Source organism: Gorilla gorilla, chromosome 4, assembly GCF_029281585.2.
Source record: "Gorilla gorilla gorilla isolate KB3781 chromosome 4, NHGRI_mGorGor1-v2.1_pri, whole genome shotgun sequence".
Taxonomy (NCBI): domain Eukaryota; kingdom Metazoa; phylum Chordata; class Mammalia; order Primates; family Hominidae; genus Gorilla; species Gorilla gorilla.
This window is the reverse complement of record NC_073228.2, coordinates 32,681,095-32,706,367: the sequence shown is the minus strand read 5'-3', so window position 1 is coordinate 32,706,367 and position 25,273 is coordinate 32,681,095. Positions and strand designations below refer to the sequence as shown.

The 25,273-nt window shown below is 46.5% G+C and overlaps 1 protein-coding gene across 3 annotated transcripts in view; it reads left to right on the top strand.

Annotated features, from left to right (window-relative positions):
- The window catches only part of YPEL2 (yippee like 2), a 111,306-nt gene that overhangs the window by 52,808 nt on the left and 33,225 nt on the right, over nucleotides 1–25,273 (top strand). For all 3 annotated transcript variants that reach the window (XM_055386729.2, XM_055386728.2, XM_031011605.3), the window contains exon 2: nucleotides 6,121–6,432. In XM_055386729.2, coding sequence (XP_055242704.1) covers nucleotides 6,316–6,432 — 117 coding nt within the window. In that variant the 5' untranslated portion in view covers nucleotides 6,121–6,315. The remainder of the gene's footprint in view (nucleotides 1–6,120; nucleotides 6,433–25,273) is intronic.

Genomic DNA, 25,273 nt, shown 5'->3' with positions numbered 1-25,273 from the left:
CTACATGCCAGGCACATATGCTGAATACTTTTCTACTAACTTAGTTCATCCTCATATGAGCCCTATGAAGTAGATATTATTGTCTCTATTTTTTTGTGAGGAAAGTGAGGTCCAGAGAGGTTAGGTAGTTTGTCCAAGGTCACACAGCTAGTAAATGACAGAGCTGAGATTTGAAACTAGTTCCAGGTCCTTTTTTTTTTTTCTTTTTTCTTTTTTAGGGTTTCACTGTGTTGCCCAGGCTAGTCTCATACTCCTGGCCTCAAGCAGTCCTTCTGCCTCAGCCTCCCAAAGTGTTGGGATTACCAACATGAACCACTGTGTCCAGCCGGTCCTGTCTTTTTAACCACTGCTCTGTGTTGCCTTTCTGAAAACTTTAAGAGTGATGACATGGTCAGATCTCCTTTTTAAGTAGACAACACTGGCTGGCATGCAGTGGGTGGATTTGAGGGGGAAAGAGGCCCAAAGGCCTGCCAGGGCTGTATAAGTCAGAGATGCTTACCTTCAGGCTGTTGAGAGCATGGCCACTGAGGAAGCACCTCTTAGAAGGACCTCAATACTAACGCATGCCTGTGGTTCCTCCAATATTATTGCCGCCTTGTCTCATCTTGAAAAGAGAATTCTAGATTTGGGGAGATGTCCCAGTGGTATCATCTCAAAGAGATGCTTGAAGACAAGTTAAAGGATCGTAATGGAAGGGGCAGGCTGGAATTTGGCTACACACAGGCATCAGGTTCAACATAAATAGGAAAGAGGAAAAATAGGATGTTCCCAAAGGACCCCAAACTCCATGTCTATCTGAACTCTCAGGCCTTCTCCTTTTTCTTTTTCTTTCTTTTTTTTTTTAAGCAGCAGCATCTGTTTTTCTCCCCCATTGGCCATTAAAAATAATAGATAAAATTTTGGTATGTATTGTGCGCCAGCTCTGTGTAAGCACTGAGATCATCTCACTTAACACCTAGAACCCCTGTGGAGGTTGGTCTTATTAGAGATGGGGAAGCTGAGGGTCAGAGTGGTTTCGTAACTTGCCAGAAGTCATGCAGCTAGAAAGGAGCAGAACTGGTTTGTGTGAGTCCAGAGCCCACTTCTTTTCCAGTCTTCACCTCCTCTCAGACACCCCATGGAAACAACAACACAGAGGCATGCCTTGGGGCCAGCCTTGTCTCATGTCTGGAGGAATTCCTTCCTGTAGAGAGTCCCACTTCTCAGGTCAGTTTCCGTGGCTCGGCATGTGGTGGTCCAGCCTTGCTTCCACATCATTCCTCACGTTCCTTTGTGGCTTAACAAGAGCGTCCCACCTCCCGCTCTTCCATCCTGGTGGTACTCAGAAGGTTCTGTTTTGAGTTCCAGCGGCAGTTACTCCCTTTTGGGGAAGGCCTGTTGGCCGGGAGGCGGCATGGGGTGGGGGCTGGCCAGGTTGGCATGTGCTCCCTGTGCATTTGTCTCTCGAGGTGGTGTATCGAAGATCTTTGTTTTTAATCATAATATCTCACATATTTTCTTTCTGTGCTGCTCAGTGAAAGCTAGCTAGGGGTGGCGGCAAATCTTCCTTTAATTTCCACTGTGATGGATTATTAGTTCACTTAAAATGGTGTTTAATTTGCACATGTGCCCCGAGGCTTTTAAATATTAAGCTCATTTGATGACTGTTGGAAATCAATTTGGACTCCACAGTTATGTTCTATGAGTTGGACTCATGAAGCCCCATGGACCCTGTTGCCCCATTAACAGGGGCTAAAGTTCAAAAATTAGAATGATGAGTTAAGCTCCATACTCTTAATTTCTTCCTTTAAAAAAAAAATCAATTTTGGCGGGCGCGGTGGCTCACGCCTGTAATCCCAGCACTTTGGGAGGCCGAGGCGGGCGGATCACGAGGTCAGGAGATCGAGACCACGGTGAAACCCCGTCTCTACTAAAAATACAAAAAGTTAGCCGGGCGTAGTGGCGGGCGCCTGTAGTCCCAGCTACTCGGGAGGCTGAGGCAGGAGAATGGCGTGAACCCGGGAGGCAGAGCTTGCAGTGAGCCGAGATCGCGCCACCGCACTCCAGCCTGGGTGACAGAGCGAGACTCCGTCTCAAAAAAAAAAAAAAAAAAAAAAAATCAATTTTCTTTCCTAAGAATTGACTCAAAGAAGCTTTTAAAATTTTTGCTTAAAAGGGAAGAAGGCAGTGCAGATGTTGATTTTTTTTTTTTTTGGTCCCCATCTCTCAGCTTGTTCCTCTCATGCAGCCTGCCCTCCCCTTTCTCAGCCCACAGGCCTTTTTTTTCGTTTTTTTTTTTTTTGTTGAGACAGAGTCTCGCTCTGTCGTCCAGGCTGCAACCTCCGCCTCCCAGGCTCAAGTGATTCACCTGCCTCAGCCTCTCGAGTAGCTGGGACTACAGCTGGGACTACGGGCGTGCGCCACCATGCCTGGCTAATTTTTGTATTTTTAGTGGAAACGGGGTTTCACCATGTTGGCCAGGCTGGTCTCAAACTCCTGACCTCAAGTGATCTGCTGCCTTGGCCTCCCAAGGTGTCTGGATTACAGGCGTGACCACCTTCCCCGGCCCCCACAGGCTGGCCTTTTGTTTTGTTTTGTTTTGAGACAGAATCTTGCACTATCACCAGACTGGAGTGCAGTGGCACGATCTCAGCTCACTGCAACCTCCACCTCGCAGGTTCAGGCGATTCTCCTGCCTCAGTCTCCTGAGTAGCTGGGACTACAGGCACACGCCACCATGCCCGGCTAATTTTTGTATTTTTAATAGAGACGGGGTTTCACCATATTGGCCAGGATGGTCTCAATCTCTTGACCTCGTGATCCGCCCGCCTCAACCTCCCAAAGTGCTGGGATTACAGGCATGAACCGCTGTGCCTGGCCCTACAGGCCTTTCTTGATCCTGCTTCTCCTTGCTTTCTACTTACCTCCTCTCATTTCTTCTAGTTTGTCCTGTACCAGTTGAACAAGATTCATATTTCAGCAAGCCACTTTTTCTTCCCTTTCTTTTTCTTTTCTTTTTTTTTAACGCTCTGTCACCCAGGCTGGAATGCAGTTGGAGTGAACACTGTGCACTGCAGTCTCAACCTCCTGGGCTCAAGTAATCCTCCGGCCTCAGCCTCTCAAGTAGCTGGGATCACAGGCGCGTGCCACCATGCCTGGCTAATTTTAAATTTTTTGTAGAGTTGAGGTCTTGCCGTGTTGTCCAGGCTGGTCTCGAACTCTTGGGCTCAAGCAATCCTCCTGTTTCAAAGTGCTAGGATTATAGGTGTGAGCCACCGCATCTGGCTTTTCCTTATTTCTTCTTAGGAAAGGAGTCCCTCTCTAGGATGCCTGTTTATTCATATTTAAGAGCAATGGGGAGCAGAGTGACCCTGCCACAGCAAAATGTAAGGCTTCTTGTCTAGGCCTTCCAGAGCCTTTCTAGCACCAGACAGCCTGGGCCATTGCTTATGTGGTAGATTTTTCTCTTGTCTTTTTAGGTTCAGAGCTGTGGTGAGGATGGAATGTGCATGTGTGTGTTTGTATGTGACACACTCACATTTAATACAAACAAGAAATGCTTATTCCACAGAAGGTAGCTTTGAATAAGTTTCGGGATTCAGATTTGAAGCTGAACATAACCAGAAACTTCTACCTGTAAAGTTTTTTGGAGGGTTTCCTTCAGAGGAGAAGTGAGAGAAGAAATAATTCTACTCTGGGGAAATGTATAATTTAGAAGCTGTCTGCATGTATAAGAAAACAGACTCTGTATTTGCTCTCTAAAGTCAGCCTGGCAGCCAGGGTCATTGTTTCTTTTTCTCCCCTCTGTGTTTGTGTAAGACGGATGGGTCTGGTGCTCTTTGTGCTCCCCAGCGGGCAGTTAAGGCTGTGGACTCGAGCAGCATTTGGCCTGGGGGAAGTCTACTGCTTGTTTTCCCCTGCCTGTCTTTCCTATTTCCTTACTCTAACTCACCACCCCTTCCTTTCCTGGACGTGCTGTCTATCCTGAAATGGAACAGGAGTATTAGAAAGGTTGAAGGGCCAGGTGCGGTGGTTCACACCTGTAATGCCAGCACTTTGGGAGGCTGAGGTGGGTTGATCACCTGATGTCAGGAGTTCAAGACCAGTCTGGCCAACATGGTGAAACCCTGTCTCTACTAAAAATACAAAAATTAGCCAGGCGTGGTGGCGGGCGCCTGTAATTCTAGGTACATGGGAGGCTAAAGCAGGAGGATTGCTTGAACCCGGGAGGCGGAGGTTGCCGTGAGCCAAGATCATGCCACTGTACTCCAGCCTGGAAGACAGAGTGAGACTCTGTCTCAAAAAAGAAAGAAAAAGAAAGGTTGAGGGTATTTCAGGAAACTCCAAGCAGGGTGCTTGGCTCTACCACCTTTCTACCTGTAACACTCTGGCACCCAACAGCATTGGTCTTCTGTGGGCTGTTTTGTCATTCACCTTACCTGCTACCCAGAGTGTGCCCAGGGTGTGATGAAGGGGTTCTGGATCCAAAAGTTTATGTATCTTTCGTCCTATCTCCTGTGATGGCCAGACCTAACTCTGAGGCAAAGCCGAGAGAATTATTTCCCACTTCCATTTCCTTCAAGTGTTGCTATAATGTTCACTGTAACCTGATTTTACATCTTTAAAACTAGAGGTGGGAGACTGAGCAGGGGCGACATCATACGTTGGCCCCCGAAGGTCTGAATCCCTTCAACAGTCAGATAGCTCACATATAATTGGTCGCTTTGCATGAGGAGCCTCCTTGGCTCAGGGCTGCAGAAGAGAAGTGCTCTCACTGTGGGTTAAGGGGTGGTGACTGATATTGTCCTTCAGCCTAGTGCTAGTTAGTGATGTTGGCCACTCAGGAAGATATAAAGTGTCCCAGACGTATGGCGGCCTCAGTGACTGTTTTGGTGGGAAGGATTCCAGGGAAGATGGCAGCTTCGCTTTAAAAGATTTGGTTCCAGGGAGATTTAGAGGAAAAAGAGGATGATGATTTGCAGGCTTTCTCTAAAGATCCAGATGGATCCCAGACGTAGTCCAGCCAGGAAGATCTGATTTTGTTTGTCTTCCTTCCCCATCTCCCTAAATAATTTTTAATTTTATCTTCAAAGCATGACGCAGGTGTTAATTAACACTGCCCGCTCTCCTGGGAGGTAGGCAAGTGGAAACACCACTCCTATTAGTGAAGCCCAGGGGATAGCAGGTGCGGAAGCCTTAGGCAGGTGAGCCACAGAGAAGCAGAGGGAGTCTTAGACCTCGTGGCCCTGCCCTCAGACCTTTACTGGGACTTGCTGCTCACTTAGTTACCTTGGGAGCCACCTCACTTTCTCAGTGTCCTTAGTTCCCAGTAAAAGAGCTGAGGCTGTGGTAGGAAAGATGTATGGTCCTATGGGATGAGTAATGGAAAGTCTGAGGGCTGGGAGAAATTCTGGTAAAATTCACTGTTACTGTGAATTTTAGATGCAGGATTCTGATTATGCCATTGATTTCATTCATTTCGTTTAAAAAAAATGTACTGAGTATTTACTTCTGAGTGAGGTGTGTTATGAAGAGAATCACTTCTTCTGAAAGAGCTGGCTTAGCACTAGGGATCCTGCTGATTGGGAACTTGATCCTTTATATCCCATGCTCAATCTCTAAAGCAAAGGCTGGAGTGTGGGGTTTGCTGCCTCTGCAGGTGATGGCTTCAAGCGTTGGACTCTCGACATCTGGAAATGGATGAGAAACCCAGGTGTGACTGTTGGATGTGGTGAACCTCTAGAGGCTGAACTTTCCCTTCTCCTTTAACCACTCGCCTTGGTTGGCTCAGGAGAGGGGGTCTCTGAGGAGTCCTCTCCCTGGGGCTGTAGGTGGTAGCACATCTTCAAGCCTGATGTTATCTAGGGCTGCCTGGGAATGATGATAATGTGTGTGCTGGGTGTCTAATGAAACTGCTGGGATGATACTGAACTTCCCACTCCAGAAAAGCAGCGAGACTGGAGTCTCCAGTGGTTTCTTTCTCATTCATTGGGTATCTTGGGCATGATACCAGGAACAGAGAAGTGGGTCATTTGATCCTGTAAGTGTTGCCTTCTTCATGGGTGGCAGTTGGATTCTGCTTGCTTTGTAGGGAGCCCTGCTCCATCAGCCAATGTTAGTCCTCTTCCCTTGATGTTACAGGCTGCTGAGAACTAGCCCTAGACCTCTGCGTGAGGGTTCTTCTGCCGAAGACATCACCAGTGTGTGGAGCCTGCCACACCCACCCGCTGCCAAACCACGGCCTTTACCTGTGTCTTCCGGTGTTTCCCGTGCGACCCATCCTGTGGGAGTGCCTCGTGGGCTGCCCCAGAGTTCACCCCACACTCAGCAGCACCAATGGTGAAGATGACAAGATCGAAGACTTTCCAGGCATATCTGCCCTCCTGCCACCGGACCTACAGCTGCATTCACTGCAGAGCTCACTTGGCCAATCATGATGAACTAATTTCCAAGGTACACATTTCCAGCAGGCCTTCCTTGCCTACCCCGGGGAGGGCGCTTAGTGCTCCTGAAGTTGCAGAGGTTTACAAGCTCTCAAGAATATTTGTACTCCATCTTTGTACAGGGAGGGCTGACCCATGTGACCGTCTCACTCAACTGAGAAAAACTCTGAGTTGGAGGGACAGAGTAGTCGTTTAATTTGTTATTTTGGAAATGAGGTGTCATCCTTGTTGGAGGCTTTGGGAGCTGGCAGCTTGCAAGCCAGAGAAGGGAGGGGCTGGGGATTGATGGGAGCCTTGTTCTCAGCTTGCTTGGTTTAGGTTGGCGGACGAAGAGTGAAGAGTGCTCCCTGCTCAGAAGGTGAATTCCAAGAAAGCAGGGGAATGTCTTTTAAGAGGGGTTCCTTAGCAAGATGAGAGAGCCACCAGGAAGTTGTGAGACTGTGGAATTACTAAAATGGGTGGCCTTTGGCAGGGACCAAAAGTGGCTTGTTGAAGAGCTGACCTTCTGGCCTGTGGGGGCCGTTAGGGCTTATACATGAGGTAATATGGCATGACATTTGATCATGATCAGAAGAATGGAACCCTGTTTTTCCTGAGGTGCTTAGGCAGCTGCTTTCTAAAGTTGGGGCTGGGGGATTATTAATAAGTAAATAAACCAACATGCCAGTTGTGCAGTTCAGGAAATGGATCCTTCAGGCAGCGTTCTCAGGGGAACTGCTTCCCTCCTGGCCCTAGATTCCCAGGGGAAGAGAAACAGGTTTTACTAGGCTGCATGACAAAGACAAAGAGATAATGGGAGACTTTTCCCTTACAAAAGCATCTTTACCCAGAACCTGGACTTCACGCCATTAAAGTAAAAAAAAAAAACCAACCCATCTTTACGCAGACCCAGACAACGTTTTTTGTTTTGTTTTTAAATGTGTTCCTCATCTGTTTACAAGACCTGCTGGAAAAGGTGGCTGTTGCTTTCTTTGCCTCTGGTTTGGTAGCCCCAGCCAGAGAGGAATGAAGGATCTAGTCAGCTCTTGTAGAACAGTCCTCTCCAGCTGGCTGATTTGACCTAGGAGGTGAAGAAAGCTGCCCAAACAAACACGTCTGTAGTAGTGAGGCTTTTCAAATCGGGCCTGAGGACCGAACCTCTTGTTCTAGCCTTACTCCAGGGTCTAAGGTGACCACAGAGCTTGAAGCGTACAGCCCCTTAGAGTCCTATCCTCTGGCCAGACTTGTGAATCTGCCCCACTTTCCTTTCTTTATGGTTCTGCTAATTCCTCTCCTTTATGCTGCTTATGTTTCAGCCAGCCTTTAGCTTCCTTCTCAGCTTCCCTTCGAATTTTGGGGAACCCCTTGAGTCTGGAAGTTTGAATGTGTGGAGGTGTCAGTGAGAGAAGAGAGGAGTTGGTCTCTTGGACATTGGAATTGGGTTTGCAAAGTTGTAGGGGAATTGTGAGTTGTCCTTTTTTTTTCCCCCCCTTTGGAAATCTCCAGATAAATTATTTGCCTGTATCTACTGGGGAAGCCAAGGCATCATTTTTTTTTAATACAAGGAAGCAGTGCTATGTATCATAAGAAATTGAGGTATCAATAAGGTATTTTAGCACCCTCTATGTACTAAAAACTGCAACTTGACACTTTATCAATGTTAACTTAACCTTCATATGAAGTCTTTAAGGTAGCTGACATGAGTCATACTTTATGCGGATGAAGAAGCTGAAACTCATAAAACTTGTCCAAGATGTCAAATCAGAGGTTCAGAGAAGAGTGATTACTTTGAGTGGGTGTTCAGGAGGGATTGCTGGAGGAGATGGTTCTTTGATCTGGGCCTTGTAAGATGGGCAGAAGTTGAGTATGTGGAGATGGTAATGGCCTTCAGAATTTATGTCTTATCTCTTTGGCCTGGCATACAAGGCCTTTGACAATTTGGCAGAGTCTGGCTTTTTTGTTAGGTCTCCAGCCAGCTCTTCACTTTGTTTCAGCCACTCGGAACCAAGCCACATTGCCTGAATATGCAGGTATGGGTGTTTCAGGGCTCTGTGCCTTAGCCAAGAGTGTCCGTTCTCCTTCACCTCCCTCCTCCTACACCTCCCTCCTCTTTCTCCTGAGCTCTTTATTATACGTCCTTGGGCATGGCCTATATCTGCTTTATATCTCGGGGTCAGAACCTGACCCATGGCAAGAGCTCAGTAAATGATAAATGAATAGATGGAGGTTGAGCCTTGGAGAAGACAAGTAATGAGAAAAAAAATACTTTGTTGGCCTCATGTCCTTCCTGTCCCTTTTGGGGCAGAAAGGCTCATTCACAAGTCCAGGCCAAAGTCAGCACAGGCTTCAGTTTCATTGGCTCAGGCCGGTACACAGATGGGGTGCATTAGAGCTTGATGATTTAAAGGGTTGGGTGAAATGCCTGACTGTGGGGAGAGCTGAGGGAGCTGTGGCTGGCATTGCACAAAGCTTCCTTTATTTCACTCCACAGCCACCCCCGGCGTTAAATAATCTATAGATTCTTATGCAGGTCTGCCTAATGGAAAGATCATTGCCCCAGCCTCCTCCTTGGAAAATAGGCCTTTCTTTTCATTTTTCCCCCCCTCTCTTCCATTTAAGAAAGTTCAAGGAGAGAATGTCTCTCCTGTTCTCCTCTCTTGACTTAATCTCCTATGCAGTTTCAGAATCTGCCCAGTGGGAGTTAGGAGCTGGGAAGCAGATAACTGGAGCTGGATCAGCAGTGTAATTAAATGATACTTTGTACTGGTAATAGGGCCTTTCATCTGAAAGCTTGACATTCGTTTGGTGCAAAAAAAAAAAAAAAAAAGTTAGTGCTTTCATTATGAAGAAGGGGATACAAAGGTCTGAGTGTGACCAGCAGTGAACTGGGACTAGGACTGGAACTTCAAGCTCCCTTCTATCAGTGTGCCTAAGCCTACATGGAAATGTATAGTTAGAAAGTTTTTAAAAACAAATGGAGTCTGTATTGCCATGGTGGTGGAAAGAATCCAGTACCAGGCTTTCTACCTTCACAGCTTGCTTTAGATCCCTAGAGGCCTAGTTGCTTGCAATCAACTGTCCAACTTCCAAGCCTCAGTTTCTCACTCATAAAATGGGTAAAATAATGTTTACTATGTTTAATGCTGTCTTAGTCCATTAGGGCTGCTAAAACAAAATGCCATAGACTAGCTTATAAACCACAGAATTTTATTTCTCATAGTTCTGGAGGCTGGGAAGTCCAAGTTCAAGGCACCACCAGATTCAGTCTGAGGGCCTGCTTTCTGGTTCACAGACAGCTTTTTCTTACTTAATCTGACATGGTAGAAGGGAAGGGTCTCTCTCTGTTCTCTTTATAAGGACACTAATCCCATTCACAAGAGCTTTGCCCTGATGACCTAATCACCTCCCAAAGGCCTGATCTCCTACTGCCATTATCTTTGGGGTGAGCGTTTCAACCTATGAATTTTGGGGAGGCATTCAGACCATAGCAGATGTCTCTAGCAGCCAGCACCTAGTGTGTGCTCGTGATGTGCTATCCCAGTAACAGTCCTGTGGAGTGGGCATGCCTCACTGGGGGGAGCAGGTTTATTTCATTGGATTGTTATGAGGCTCAGATGAGATCATGGATGTGTGGGTGGCTTGCAAATTACAAACCTCTATGTAAATATAAAGTAGTCTGTTTGCTTCTCTTGGCCTTACTGTCCAAAAGAAAGGAACAAAAAGACAAGGGGGTGGGTTGGAGGGGATTATTCCTGCCTGACACCAACTAGTTTTAGTTTGGCTAAGATGGCTTCACTTTGGAACCTGAGGCACAAGATTGGATATGAGAAGGGGTAATAGAAAGCCAAGTGTGTCTGTAGAAAGGTAACATGGCATTTTCTCTGTAAAATGGTAAAGAGGGTAGGGGGAAAAACTCTTTGAATTGATGACAGAACTATCTAGGGAATGTGCTGAGGCATCCTACAATTTCTTTCTTAGGGGGTGTTGTGCTCTAAATGCTGGAGTGTTTGCACACAGAGGTATTTTGAGTTGGCATGAGGAATTGCTCACATTGTTGTTTCTTCCCTAATGGTACAAGCCCTAGTATAAAAATATACTTTGCTTATAAAATAATAATAGCTTCAATTGGAACAGTTAGTAGCCAGCCCTAGTGAGAATAATCTAAACACTCATTTTAGTGGACATAATCTATTATGGAAACCTGGGTCTTCGCAAAGCTTTTGTATGAAAATTTTCTGTCTGTCATCCTCCCTTTGCCTCCCTCCTGCCAACCCCTTGATGGCATTGTGGAGTAGGCCATTTAGGAAGGATAAATGGGATTAATCTATCACAGACCCACTTCGGGGCCCTGTGACTTCATGCCAACACACAGTTGCTTTAGTGCTCTGGGTCCTGGAGGAAAGGAGTTGTAGGGTGCTGTAGAGGGGTCATCCAGTGGAGGTGGGATGAGGAAACCTTTTGCTCAGTCTCCAAAACTATTTACACGATTGTTATGTCAGATCTATAGGTCAGATTATCTTCTGGTGACAAATAAGGAATTTCTAGAATTATGGGTCATCTCATTCAAGCCTCTCTTCATGAGGAGACAGGCCATGGGTGACTCAGTGATCAGAATGAGATCACACAGCCTCAGAGCCAGGGCCATCCACCTCATACCCCTCCACAGTGTTCTGTGTGAGGAGCCCTGGCCTGACTTGTTTTCAAGCTCTGGGCAGTCCTTCTGAGGTTGGGAGCATTTAGAAGGCAGGTGGTTTTTGTTCCCTATGGGGTTCCATTGGGCTTACAGTGGTGACATTTTGGTTTTCCCTTCCTGTCTAGAGATTAGATGCAGCATTTCTTTGAGAAGAGTCAGGGAGTGAGATGTTCTGAATCCTTGTATTGATCTAGTGGCTGCCAAGAGGTAGACTCTGCCCTTGGTTTCCCACTTCTGGCTCTGAGCCCTGGTGTTGTACCCCAGTGTAGTGTAGTACCCCCATGCAGTGGCGTAGGGGCAGTGCCATGGAGGGAGTGCTGCTAAGGAAGTACCGAGATCTGACCCATCCTGTCCACTCTACCTGTCAGGGCAGGTAGAGTTTCTCAGTTCCCACGGCTCATCAGTTTGTGTTTTTTTTTTGGTTGTTGTTTGTTTGTTTTTCTATTTTTTTGAGATGGGGTTTCATTCTTGTTGTCCAGGCTGGAGTACAGTGGCACAATCTTGACTTACCGCAACCTCTGCCTCCCAGGTTCAAGCGATTCTCCTGCCTCAGCCTCCTGCGTAGCTGGGATTACAGGCGCCCGCCTCCACGCCCAGCTAATTTTGTATTTTTACTGAAGATGGGGTTTCTCATTTTGGCCAGGCTGATCTCGAACTCCTGACCTCAGGTGATCCGCCCACCTCGGCCTCTCAAAGTGCTGGGATTACAGGCGTGAGCCACTGCACCTGGCCTTTTTTTTTTTTTCCTTTTTCTTTTTTTTTTTTTTTGAGATGAAGTCTTGCTCTGTGGCCCAGGCTGGAATGCAGTGGTATGATCTCAGCTCACTGCAACCTCTGCTTCCCGGGTTGAAGTGATTCTCCTGCCTCAGCCTCCCAAGTAGCTGGCATTATAGGTGCACATAACCACACCTGGCTAATTTTTGTATTTTTAGTAGAGACGGGATTTTGCCATGTTGGCCAGGCTGGTCTCAAACTCCTGACCTCCAGTGATCCGCGCGCCTTAGCCTCCCAAAGTGTTGGGATTACAGGCGTGACCCACTGCACCTAGCCAGTTTGTGTTTTTAATGTACAATAAAACTACTCTCTGAAATCTTGATGGAATTATCTGTGTCCTGAAAACCTCATGTAAATAATAAATATAGGAACATAATTTCTAAAAATCCCTTCATTTCTTTTTTTTCTCTAGATGTCTGGAAAACAGTATAGTGAGCATTGAGTTATATCACTAGTAGTGTTGTCAGTGGCTACTGTGTCACATCAGACGGCATAATTCATAAAGGATATGTACAATATTATCAGACCAGAATGCCAGTTAGCAAAAATTAAAAATAAAGATGAAAAGAAATAATAAAGAATATATACAAGTGAGATGTAGCCCTTGAAGATAATTATTCTATGAACTTACCTAATTTGCAAAATAGGTATTTTTAGCCCTGATTTTGTTAATTGAACTCTAATTTTTGATATTCAGTGGATATATGACATAATGATTTTGTCATATATTTTATTATATGACATAATAAAATTCGAGTATGTTTTAAGAGGAGGGAAAAATCAGATTGCAGGCATAAATGTCTATCTCAAAAAGTAAACCTTTTGTTTCTAGAGTAGTGGGACCTGGCTCTTTGCCAGAGCAGTGGTACTAAGAAACAGAAGGGTGGGAACAACTGCCCTGTATGGCCCGAGCTCTAGTGGGTGCCTCTGCCACTTTGCTGTTGAATGTCAGTGTTTCTTTTTTATTTATTTTTTTGAGACGGAGTCTCACTCTGTTGCCCAGGCTGGAGTGCAGTGGTGCGATCTCGGCTCACTGCAACCTCCGCCTCCTGAGTTCAAGAGACTCTCCTGCCTCAGCCTTCTGAGTAGCTGGGATTACAGGCATGCGCCACCACACCCAGGTAATTTTTAAATTTTATTTATTTATTTTTTTGAGACGGAATCTTGCACTGTTGCCCAGGCTGGAGTGCAGTGGCGCGATCTTGGCTCACTGCAAGCTCCGCCTCCCGGGTTCACGCCATTCTCCTGCCTCAGCCTCCCGAGTAGCTGGGACTACAGGCACCCACCACCATGCCCAGCTAATTTTGTGTACTTTTTTAGTAGAGACGGGGTTTCACAGTGTTAGCCAGGATAGTCTCGAACCCCTGACTTCAAGTTATCCGCCTGCCTCGGCCTCCCAGAGTGCTAGGATTACAGATGTGAGCCACTGCGCCCGGCCGTGTCAGTGATTCTTAGACATCACTTCTAAGCTACAGCCAAGGCAGAAGTGACAAATTATGGAAGAGTTCCAGCACAACCCAATAAGTCCAGTTTCAAGACATGCTCTACCAAGTTGGCTTTTATAAAGAGAATCACATTTCCCAACCCCAAATTACTTAATTATTTTCTTCAACTATGTGACCTTTGAAAGCTCTGTCTCCTACTAATGAAGCATTGGCTCTTTTGTACTCCTCTAGAAGTATTTGTTGACCACCCAGGAAGGGGTGGCAGGTGAATCAAATCTGTACAGAAAGTCTCCAAACAAAGGGATGTGGTTACTTTACAGTGTTTATTGGTGGAAAGAAACTATTTGGGGCTCGTAAAGTATAGTATCTTATGGTACCTTTCCTCCATAGGGGCAGAGATTGAACCCGTTCAGGATGAAAAGAGCCATGAATTAGGCTGGGATTTTTTTCTTTTTTTGATGTAAAGTCTCACTCTGTCACCCAGGCTGGAGTGCAGTGGTGCAATCTCGGCTCACTGCAATCTCTGCCTCCCGGGTTCAAGCAATTCTCGTGCCTCAGCCACCTGAGTAACTGGGATTACAGGTGTGCATCACCATGCCCAGATAATTTTTGTATTTTTAGTAGAGATGAGGTTTCACTGTGTTGGCCAGCCTGGTCTCGAACTCCTGACCTCAAGCAATCCACCTGCCTCTGCCTGCCAAAGTGCTGGGATTACAGATGTGAGCCACCGCACCCAGCTTGGGATAATTTGTATAGCACAGTTGGTCCACAGTGGGACCATTTTAACTGTATCTCAAGAGTTTCTGGTGTATGTGGGTGACGGCGGTGGGGACTGTGCCTATACTTGCTCTCATCTTATTGATTCCATTCTGTCTTTGCACAAATACTGATTACGTACTCTGTGTTTGTGTATGTGTGCGCGTGCATGCACATAGCACTATTCTAGATATTATAATACTACTAAAAAATTTTGTTAGGGAACTTTTATCCTAGTTTGGGAGATAACAGATTCATGTTATGCCTTCTTGAAGTTTCTACTTCATCTTATGTTTCTCTTAAAGCAATTGTCATAGTGTGATGACGCATATTTCCCATTAGCCTGTGAATTACTTGAGGAGATGATTGTGACATCATTTTTGTGGGTCTAGCAGCAGCACAGCTCCTAAGACTGGTAGATTCTCAGTGAATATTTGAGTGAATGACTTATTACTCAGATAGAGATCTTTATCAGTGAGTTTCAATCTGGGTCCGTGGACTGGCTTCAAGGACTCCATGAAATTGCATGTGTCATTCTGTGGGCATGTATATTTTTCTAGGGAGGGTTTCATGGCTTTCATCAGGCTCTCCACCAAAGATACTGTTGGTTAAAAAAGGAAAAAAACACACACACAACCAAACTTTAAGATCCATCTTTCTAGAAAATGCAGTTCTGAGAAGACTTGGTGGAAGAAGTGGCATTGAACTGTGCCTGGAAGCAGAAGCCTCAAATGATGGGGAGGAGCTGGTAAAAGGAGCATCAGGAACAAAGAGCCAGAGGCGGGGAGCACACAGGGAGCAGCTGTTCTTTGGGGTAGAGGTTGAAAAACTGTGAAAACATTGAAGGTGTAGGTCGAAGCCAGATTATTAGAAGAATAGAAGCTAGGATGTTGTCCCATTGACAGTCGGTTGCTACTGAAGACTTTTAAGCAAGTAATGACATGACCAGCAAATGGTTAGTGCTGCTGTGGTGTGGTAGATGAACTAGTGAGGAAGAGACTAGAATGGGGCAAGTGGTGTCTGTCCATTGCAGTGGTCTGAATGTGTTCCAGGTACATGGTGGTCATTCGGCAAATACTCATTGACCACTGCTTGGCAAAGAAATAGAAGCATTCTATGGGTTTTTTTTTTTTTTTAATTGTCTTTATCATGTGTAGGCATGGACAAGGGGAATTGGGTTCAGGAAGTCACATGCTTTAAATGGGAGGCAGACCTGTCGCACAGTCACGTGTGCTCCCTGTGAAAATTAATGATCTGGGCACACATAGAGTTGCTCACCAATTTAGTATCAAGGGAGCTGCTGGGACCAAATCTGGTGAATCATCTTTATGTTTTGTTTTTCTTTTGCTGCAGACTGCAGGCAGCTGGAGCACAAAATCTGCTCAAATGTGATTCTTTCTGTGTGGTTACTTTAAATACCAAAAGGAAATGTTGACTTGAGCGATGAGGCGTACCCTGAAAATTAACTCTGTGGTTTGCAGATGCCTTTAAGGTTCCAATCATAAGACTGGTTTGTATATTAGCGTCTAGGCTCTCAGCAGGGACACTGGTAATCAAGCTTGTGTTCCCAGTCAGAAATCCAAAGAAACTCTTTTTCATCAGGGTGTTCAACCTGGGAAGTAAGGAGTGGGTGCAGGATCCCTCTATTTCTGTTTGAGCAGTGGCACTCCCTCTGGCCTCTGGAATGGTAAATCTGCACCATCGCTAGCTTGGCTGTTTGCGTTTGGGGGCTGACTAGAATCCACTGTCATACACTACTTGTTCAGTTCAATATTTCTTGTGCTTTTAACAACATTTAAACCTAGATGGTAGGGATAAGATGATTCCTGCACTTAAAGAGCCTGTGACGTTTAGGAAACAAGGAAATGCAAGGCTCACCATGGAGGGTAGAAGAACGTTACAGATAAGGTTGTTTGGTGTTGTAACAAACACACAAGATGGAAAATCTATGTTGCTGCTATTAGCTACTATTGATTGAACACCTTCTTAGTTTTTATGTATATATATATATATATAGAGAGAGAGAGAGAGAGAGAGACAGGGTCTCGCTATGTTGCCTAGACTGGTCTCAAACTCCTGACCTCGAGCAGACCTCCCACCTCAGCATCCCAAAGTGTTGGGATTACAGGTGAGCCACCACACTGGTCCTGAAGACTTACGCTTTTTTTTTTTCGAGATGGAGTCCCACTCTGTTGCCCAAGCTGCAGTGCAGTGGTGTGATCTCTGCTCACTGCAGCCTCCGCCTTTTGGGTTCGAGCAATTCTCTTGCCTCAGCCTCCCAAGTAGCTGGGATTACAGGCATCCGCCACCAGGCCCGGCTAATTTTTGTATTTTTAGTACAGGTGTGGTTTCACCATGTTGGCCAGGCTGGTCTTGAACTCCTGACCTGACCTCAAGTGATCCACCTGCCTCAGCCTCCCAAAATGCTGGGATTACAGGCATGAGCCACTGCACCCAGCTGAACACTTTCCTCTTTATTGAGCACCCACTGTGTGCCAGGAACTCCTTTAGGTATTTTACTTACTCCATCACTTACTTTACAACATCCTTTCAATGTGGGGATTAAGGCCATAGGTTACCAGGTTACCAAGAAGCCAGATGGGTTCAGATTCAGATCTGCTCATGTACTTTTTGCTACCGCTTCGCAGTGTGGCCTAGGTTCTTTTGGCCTTGCCTATTTTATGGTCTCACTCAGTAATCCTTGTGGCAAATCCCACCCTTTCTTCCCTCCTGTCATTTCCTTTGCCTTGGTGAATCCTTCTCCTTTCCTCTCTCTCTATTCAGTTCCTACCCATTCTTGAAGACCAGTTCACATCTTTTTTTCTTCTAGTGAGTCTTCCTGGCTTATAGGATGCTCTGAATGTCTGTAGAACTCACTCTCTGGTTGTTCATTTGGAAATTAATGGCTGTCTTGTGGTATGGTCTGTGTTGTTATGGTTGCATGCACTTTTTATGTATAATTGTCTTGCTTCCTAACAAGATTCTCAATGTCCTGGAGTCATAGATGCTCAGAACTTTGTGGCTGGAGGTACCTTTGAACCTGGAGTTTCTAGTTCAACTCCTCATTTTACAGATTAGGAAACCAAGGCCCAGAGAGAAACTGAGGGCCTCTTGATTTTGCACTTTGCCACCTCCCCCCCACACACCACTTTGCACATAGCTGGTGCTTGTAAGTGCTGGAGGCAGCCCTGGGAGAGGGCTGGCATCTGGAAGATTGACAGTGTCAAGCGCTGTGATCTTGGGCAAGACTGTTCACCTCTCTGGCTCTCCCTTTTCTTCATTTATCCAAATGAGTGCAATAGGTTAGACTGTCTTTAAAGTTCCTTCTACTTCCCCCCTGCATCTTCTGAGTCTAATGTAGTAGCATAAGATGATATGAGGCCATATAACATAGCAGCTCGTGGTATAACTCCGAGCCCAACCACCTGGCTTATTCATTTAGTAGCTGTGTACATTAAGTAATCCCTCTGTGTCTTTTTTTTTTTTTTTTGAGACAGAGTCTCGCTCTATCACCCAGGCTGGAGTGCAATGGCATGATCTCAGCTCACTGCAACCTCCACCTCCCGAGTTGAAGCATTTCTCCTATTCAGCCTCCCAAGTAGCTGGATTACAGGTGCCTGCCACCACATCGGCTATTTTTTATTTATTTATTTCATTTTTTGTAGAAGATGGGGTTTCGCCATGTTGGCCAGGCTGATTTCGAACTCCTGACCTCAGGTGATCCACTGGCCTCGGCCTCCCAAAGTGCTGAGATTACGGGTATGAGCCACTGCGCCCATCTGCCTTTGCGTCTTAATGGCCTCACTGGCAAATGGGAATAGTAATATTAGATACCTGATAGGATTTTTGTGGAAATTAAATGAGGTTATTGATGTGAAGTTCTTACCACAGGGCCTGGCACGTGATAAGTGCTCAATAAATGTTGGAAGCTAGTGTTATTCTATGAATAGTCACTAAAGAAAACCAAATGGAAAGTGACAGAACTAGGGCCTGGCACCCCAACAAGCCTGGCACACTTGCTTGTTGCCCTTGTTTTTGGAGAGTCTCAGCAGTTGCCCTTGAGCCCTACAGTTGTCATCCATCGTCTTTTGAGGCCTCTCATCATGGAGTCACTTGTTCCTTATCCCAGGGGGACCAGCAGGTCTCAGGAGGTGATGAAATAGCAGCAGCACCTTCCACCACAGCTTTCTGGGGCCTTACCTGCAGGCAGCAGCGAGGCCTCTCTAGAATGTAAATGGAAAAGCCTGTCCCTGCCTCCTTCCCTTTTAGTCGGTCAGGTGGTTACTGTGCCTCTGACCCACCCGAGGACCTCAGTTGGCTGTGACACAGCAGCCCAGGCGGCTGGAAGAGAAGTCCCTGGCCTGGAGAGTGAAGCTGGAGCTGAGAGTTGCTTGTCAGTTTGATTCCTTCTGTGACGCTTCGGGTGGGGGGGAATCTTTTGAAAGAAACCGCTTTCTTTATCTTGAAAGAACAAAACCAAAAGAGAATCTCTGATAACCTTTGTTTCCAAAGCACTCAGCAAAGCTGCTGAGAGGAGGGTTTGACCTGGTAACCCAGAGTATTATCTCTGGGGTAAGGGCTGCCCAGCCAAGGGGAGCTTTAGCTGTTTCCCTCCTCTCCCTGGCTTATTGCTAGTGGCTGGACAGTGAGTTGGAGGAGGAGGGGGAGAGGAAGAGAGGAGGAGATGGCTCTGCCAGCTGCCGCTAGAAACAACAACATCGAATCAGTCCATAAACTCCCTCCCCTCCAGACTACAGTGATGTCAAGAGGCGGAGCAGGTGGCACTAGTTCTCCCCTCCCCTTTAGCCCCTGACACCTTTGGGTCTTTGAAGGGGTAAATTATGATCATCAAAAGGAAAATTCTCTATCTTTGGGGGCCCAGGAGCTCCTTTTCCTTTTTGTTAGGGTTGGCTCCACCAAGAGCAATTTTCTGTTTCCTCATTTATCTGTTGGGAAGCTAACTGTGACCTTAGCGTCCCAGCAGATAAATGAGGAAACAGAAAAGTGTTTCCTCACCAAAACAAAAAATCCCTGAGCGAACCCTCCTGCAGAGGGCCCTGTCATTTATTCCACATTGTGTGAGCTCCTCTTACGTGTTAGACCCTGGGAATTACAGTGGCAAACAGATGCAAGCTTTGCCTTCACTGAGCCTGTCACACGGTACCCTTTGGTTCCTGGAAGGCCCAGCACCTGAAAAAGTGGTTGGTGGCAGCAGAAACAAGGATCTCCTTCCTGAGCCTGGCCCCTAAGGTTGTCCGGGGCAGCTGAAAAACCAGCATTTCCATAGTGCTTTCCATTCAGTTTGCCTAATTTTCATGAGAGGCTGAAGTGCCTTTTGTTTCCCTGATGGTCCCTGTCCTCCCCTGCAGAGTCGGCCTGAGCTAGCCCAGCCGAGTGGGGCAGCCCCCTTTTCTCTGATGCATCTTTGGAGGAATGTCTGTGTTCTCAGGACCAGGCCTCTCCCCACTGGGTGGGGGCTGCTTTGTTTACATTCCTGACCTTCTGAAAGCTGCCAGCTTTATCCACAGCTGGCCTTTCCCCTTCAGATGCCAAATGTTCCAAACGACAGGTACAACTCTGAGAGGGCCGTTAAGGTTCATGCCAGAAACATTCACCTAGGAAACCTGAGGAGAGAGGAAGCCAGTGAAACTAGACTTCATGGAGCTTTTTGAAGCTCGAAGCCCCCATATTTCTTGATTCTCCCCGCAGCGGGAGAAAAAAAGAAAAAACACAAAGTGTGTCTGTGTGGGAGGAGAGTTCCTCCCTGTCCATCTCTTTCTCTATAAAAATAAGAGGCCAACCTGCCCTGAGCATCGTGGGGGCAGGTGCTGGGTAAATACACGAGAAAGGAAAGCCGATAAGATAAGGTCTGACAAATCTAGGTCACCCGGCTGCTGCCAGGTACCTGTGTGACTGGTCACCTTGAAACTGACAGGAGGAGTATGGACTTTTGTTTGAGGCTCAGCCTGGCTGATTTCTCATGTCTTTGTTTATTTATTCAGTAAACATTAATTGAGTGCCATTATGTGCCAGGCCATGTGCTAGGTGTTGCAGGTCCCTGTGTGCCTCTGACAGGCAAAATCTCCTCCTGGATCCCAGGCCTGTAACCAGGACTAAAAAAAGAAATGACTTCATTCAAAAGCCAGTTGGTTCACTAACTTCCAGAGTAGGGGCAGCCAGTCCCTTGGTAGAAGGGAGGGGCTGTTTGCAGTCTTGATTCCCTGTTTTTTGGGCTAGATCCAAAGGTCTGCAAAACTTTTTCTGGAAAGGCCAGATAGTATTTTACGCTTTGCTGGACATAGGGTCTCCACTCAAATCTGCAGCCACAGAGAATATATAAACAAATGAGCATGGATGTTTTCCAGAAAAACTTTATTTGCAAAACAGGTGAAAGGCCCAATTAGGCCCTTGGACTGGTTTACTTAACCCTGGGCAAGATGATTAGAATGACTGTTGTGAAATGGGTGTTGGAGAAATAGGTTTCTGTGATTTCAAGAGGAATCTCAAACCAGCATGGTGGCTTGTATGGAGAGTGTAGGGGTTGAGGCACTGTGCTAATTGACAAGGTCTTAATTGACACCCTGGTGAGAATTCCATTCCATAGGCCAGACTTCAGCCCCAGCCGTCTAGCACTCACAGGTTCCCACCATAGGTTACAAGGTGATCAAGACAGATAGGGCACATAGTTTCCTACAGTGTCATCACTGTAATGGGAAGACAGTGTGGGGCCCTGCTGAGGAGGGTCTGTGGCACCATTTGAAAAGCCTTGAATGAGGGTCAAGCCACCTCTGCTCCAGACCTGGCTTTGTGCTAAATTTTCAGTGTGGCATTGAGCAAGTCACTTAACCTCCCTCATCACCCTGCATATATTAAATCCTACTGTATGAAGCACTGGGGATACAGAAATGGATACAAATACAGAAATGGATGAAATTCTCTCTTTTTTTTTTTTGAGACAGAGTCTCACTCTGTTGCCCAGGCTAGAGTACGGAGGCATGATCACAACTCACTGCAGCCTCAACTTCCCAGGCTCAGATGATCTTTTCACCTTAGTCTCTTGAGTAGCTGGGACTACAGACATGTGCCACCATGTCCGGCTAATTTTTCTATTTTTGTAGAGATGAGGTTTCTCCATATTGCCCAGGGTGGTCTAAAATTCCTGGGCTCAAGTGATCAGCCCGCCTTGGCCTGCCAAAGTGCTGGGATTGCAGGCGTGAACCGTGCACTTGCCTGGAATTCTTGCCCTTAAGTAGCTTATGATCTAATGGGGAAGGCAAATAGGTAAACAGGGATAAAATGTAGTGAAACACAGTCATTGTTTCACTGTAAGTGATTGTTCCAGATGTTATGAGAGTAAAGAGCAGGATGAATGTTTACTAAGATGAGTGTTTAGAAGCATTTACTAAGTGGACAAGAAGACGAAGACAAGAAAGAGGAGTCCATTCTGAGCAGAGACAGAGAAACATGACACGAGGCCAAGTCCAGGGACCACAGGGAAGACAGATGGGGAGTCTGTGCTTTAGGGAAGCAGGTCAGGGTGGATCATGCAAGGCCTAGAAGGCCAAACTAAGGAGTTTAGACAGTTCTGGATGCTGTGAGGAGCTGCTAAAAGGTTTTAAGCAAAGGAGTGATAGGATTTTATTGAGATTGGATGAGAATAAAACATAGCCTATTTTGGAAAATCAACTTCTTTAGCTTCTGTAAACCATGTATCCTTGAGCTTTGTGTGATTATACAATGTTGATGTTGTGGAGTAGTGGGCATTGATAACATGCCATAGCTGTTTAAAAATAGTCAGGCGGGTCCCTCCTTGGTGGTGCCTTCAGCTAAATAGCAAGCAGGTAGATCACTGGCAAACAGCAGGCAGTCATAACTCTAAGAAGAGGGCCTTTGTTAGTTCATGGAGGTCTGGGGGTTTGCAGGTCCTGGGCCCTCTGTCTCATCTGACACTCCTGGCTTCTTGAGTAAGGCTCCCCAAATCATTGAAAGTGGGCAGTTGCAACTCCCTGTTGATGAGTTTTTCTCTAAATTTAAAGAGAGAATTCAGTTGCAGAATTCCAGTGGCTTTGGTGTAGCCATGAGGTTTGGAATACGGCCAAGTGAAGGTGGAAATAAGTAGCTTCTGCAGTCTTTATGTATTTAGAGAATAATTGAAACAGGCATTGGAAAATGGGGATTCTTGGACAGTGATTCCCAAATCTGACAGTAGTACATCAGAATCACCTGAGATACAAAGGCAGATTGCCAGACCCCACCTCACAGATTTCCTTTTCTGAGGGTCTGAGAGTGTTGTGGAATCAGGGCCCTGATGGCCGAGGGAAGCAGGTCACCTAGGACACAAGATTTAAGGAGACACTCAACTCTCAGAGTTGTACAGTACAGGGTCAGCACCCCACAAAAAGTGCCTCCTTAAATTTCATGTTCCAGCCTTCTGGCTCGCCTGACCCTAGTCCCAGACCCACTGGGGATCTGTATTTTAACAAGTATCCCTGTCCTGGTCTGTTGTAACCGGTACTAATATTTGGGAGCCACAGCTCTAGGACAAGGGTTCTCAGTACTTGGAAGATACACGTGCTGTCCCTAATATCCGCTGCCTGCCATCCAGCACTTTACACTTATAGTAGTTCCCTGGAGGTCCAAAGAGTGGTTTTGACTGACGTTTATTTGAAAAAGGGAACAGCTCTTTGGAGGCCTTCTTTTAATTATTCTAACAATAGCCATCATTTTACTGGGTGTCTACTAAGGGGCAGACATTGTGCTAGGCATGTTATATGTGAATCATGTCTTTTGCCTCAGACTAATCCAAAGAGAGATGTACTACTATTGTCTCCATTTTTAGATGACGAATGTGAGGCTCAGACAGATTGAGTTGACCAAGGAGACCCAGCTAGGAAATGGCAGAACCAGAATTTTTTTCTTTTTTTTTTTTCTTTTTTTCTTTTTGAGACGGAGTCTCCCTCTGTCGCCTGGGCTGGAGTGCAGTGGCGTGATCTGGGCTCACTGCAAGCTCTGCCTCCTGGGTTCACGCCATTCTCCAGCCTCAGCCTCAGCCTCCCGTGTAGCTGGGACTACAGGCGCCTGCCACCATGCCCGGCTAATTTTTTTGTATTTTTTAGTAGAGACGGGGTTTCACTGTGTTAGCCAGGATGGTCTTGATCTCCTGACCTCGTGATCCGCCCGCCTCGGCCTCCCAAAGTGCTGGGATTACAGGTGGGAGCCACTGCACCCAGCCAGAATTTTTATTTTTATTTTTTAATGATTCTGATTTTTATTATCAGGTCAGAACAAATGAAATAGCAGCAAAAGGGTCTGTCATATATTCTGGTTTTCACTGGTCCTCAGGCCAGGCAGGCTAGAATTTAAATTCAGGCCTGATCCCAGGGTCTACCATTAAGTGCTGTATCACACAACCTATTTCTTGCTTTGACTAAACAGAGGAACCCAACACAAGCCCTTCCATTGGTCCTTCTCAGGCTGTCTGCCTCGCTTTGAAATCTCCAGGTAACCCCCTGTTCCTGGCGTCTTAACACTTGGACCAAACATGGCACCCCAGATTGCTTCGGCTTGTTTCTTTGCTGTTTGTTTCAATAGGGTTTGCTGGCCCATCGAGCCATGGCACACAGAGGAAGGGACAGAGGAGGGGCACAGGTGGCCCTCAGCAGGGGCAGAGAGTTATCCTTCCTTAAGCTGTTTGCTGATTAACTCCCTTCTCTGCTGAAACCAGACAAGAGGAACTCAAGAGTCAGCAGGGCTCAGAAGCCCCAATTAATGTGTAGTCCAACTGGGTCAGGGGGAGTGACCCTGTGCAGTGGCCCTTTTTTGTTTTTTTGTTTTTGTTTTATTTTCCCCAGGAGCATGTGTGCCCCCACCTTACTAGAGTAGAGTTCCACACACTGGGAGGAGGGATTCCAGCCCCCAGCCGAGGGAGTTAGAGCTCCTGTGAAGCACAGGCCTGTCTAGTCAGTCCCTTCCTCCCTGGCCTGCTCGCTGGGCTCTGGCTGGTGTTAAGTTGCCCCAAATACCCAGTCTCCTGTTTCACATCCTTAGGCAAAGATCCCATGGCCAAGGTGCCCTTTCGGCTTAGCTTTCCCACCGGCTGCTTGCAGACAGATAAGCTTCTAACAGTAGGGAAGGGGGAAGGTCGGAGGTGGGCAGAATGCTGAGCAGACCCCTTTGTCTGCAGGCATAGTGGGCTCTGCAGCTCCCCAGTATCGTGTTGGATGGGGCAGGCCCTGGGTGGTGACCAGCTGCCTGTCCCCAGTCCTCCACTTCTTTAGTGGCAGGTGGAACATGGCTTGGCTGGGGCACAATCGTACATATGCTCCGGCTTTACCTTGGGGTGGAAATTGGAGGCCGAAAGTTTGTAAGTGTTGAGAGGCAAGCAAACTGTGTTTGTGTGAGCTGGAGAATGCAGGGGCTGCCTGAGCCAGGCTCTGTCTCTGCAGAGTCTGCCCTGGCTGTGCCAGACTCCCTGTCCAGACCTCTCAGAGATGTTTCATTCCTTGGGCTGGGTTGAACTGAGACATAGCCCTGCCGTGAGACAGGAGGGAGAAGGAGCCAGTGGACAGAATGTTCTCATGCCTGGATGCACCAGCCACAGCACAGACTGGGACCTTGGGAATTAAGATGAAACCTCTACTCTTTCTTTAGCCAGTCAATATCTTTAGTAACAAATGAGATTACTGCCTGGATGAACTGGTTTTAATTTACCTTTCTAAAGTGATAAATGTGCTTAAAATGAATATGGGAGTGACGAGGAAGTTTGCACAGTTCACTTCACTGGTCTCACTTCTTTGGGGAATGAACATGAACTCTTGGACCTGAATTCCCACCTCCTCCTCTCTTCCTGTCACTTGTAACCAAGTATCTGAAACCTGCTGGCTATAGGAATTATTACATTATGTGGAGTACTTGATATCCCAGACAGTCCCCAAGGAGAGGTCCCCCATCATGGCTTCCAAAGATAACCTTGGATGTAGGTACCAGAGTGACAGAACCCAGAAACTGGGCCTCTGTGTATAAGTTGGTCTTGAGTGTCCAGAGGCTGTTTTAAAATGTGTACAGAAAGGTAGCAATTAAATGTTTGTCTTGGAATAACCCTGGCCTCTGAATTTTCCCAGAAGCCCTAGCCTGGGGAAGATGATTAAAAATAGATCTGAGTAGCACTTCCTGCTTGGCAGATGGCTGATAGCAAATGCTAGGCT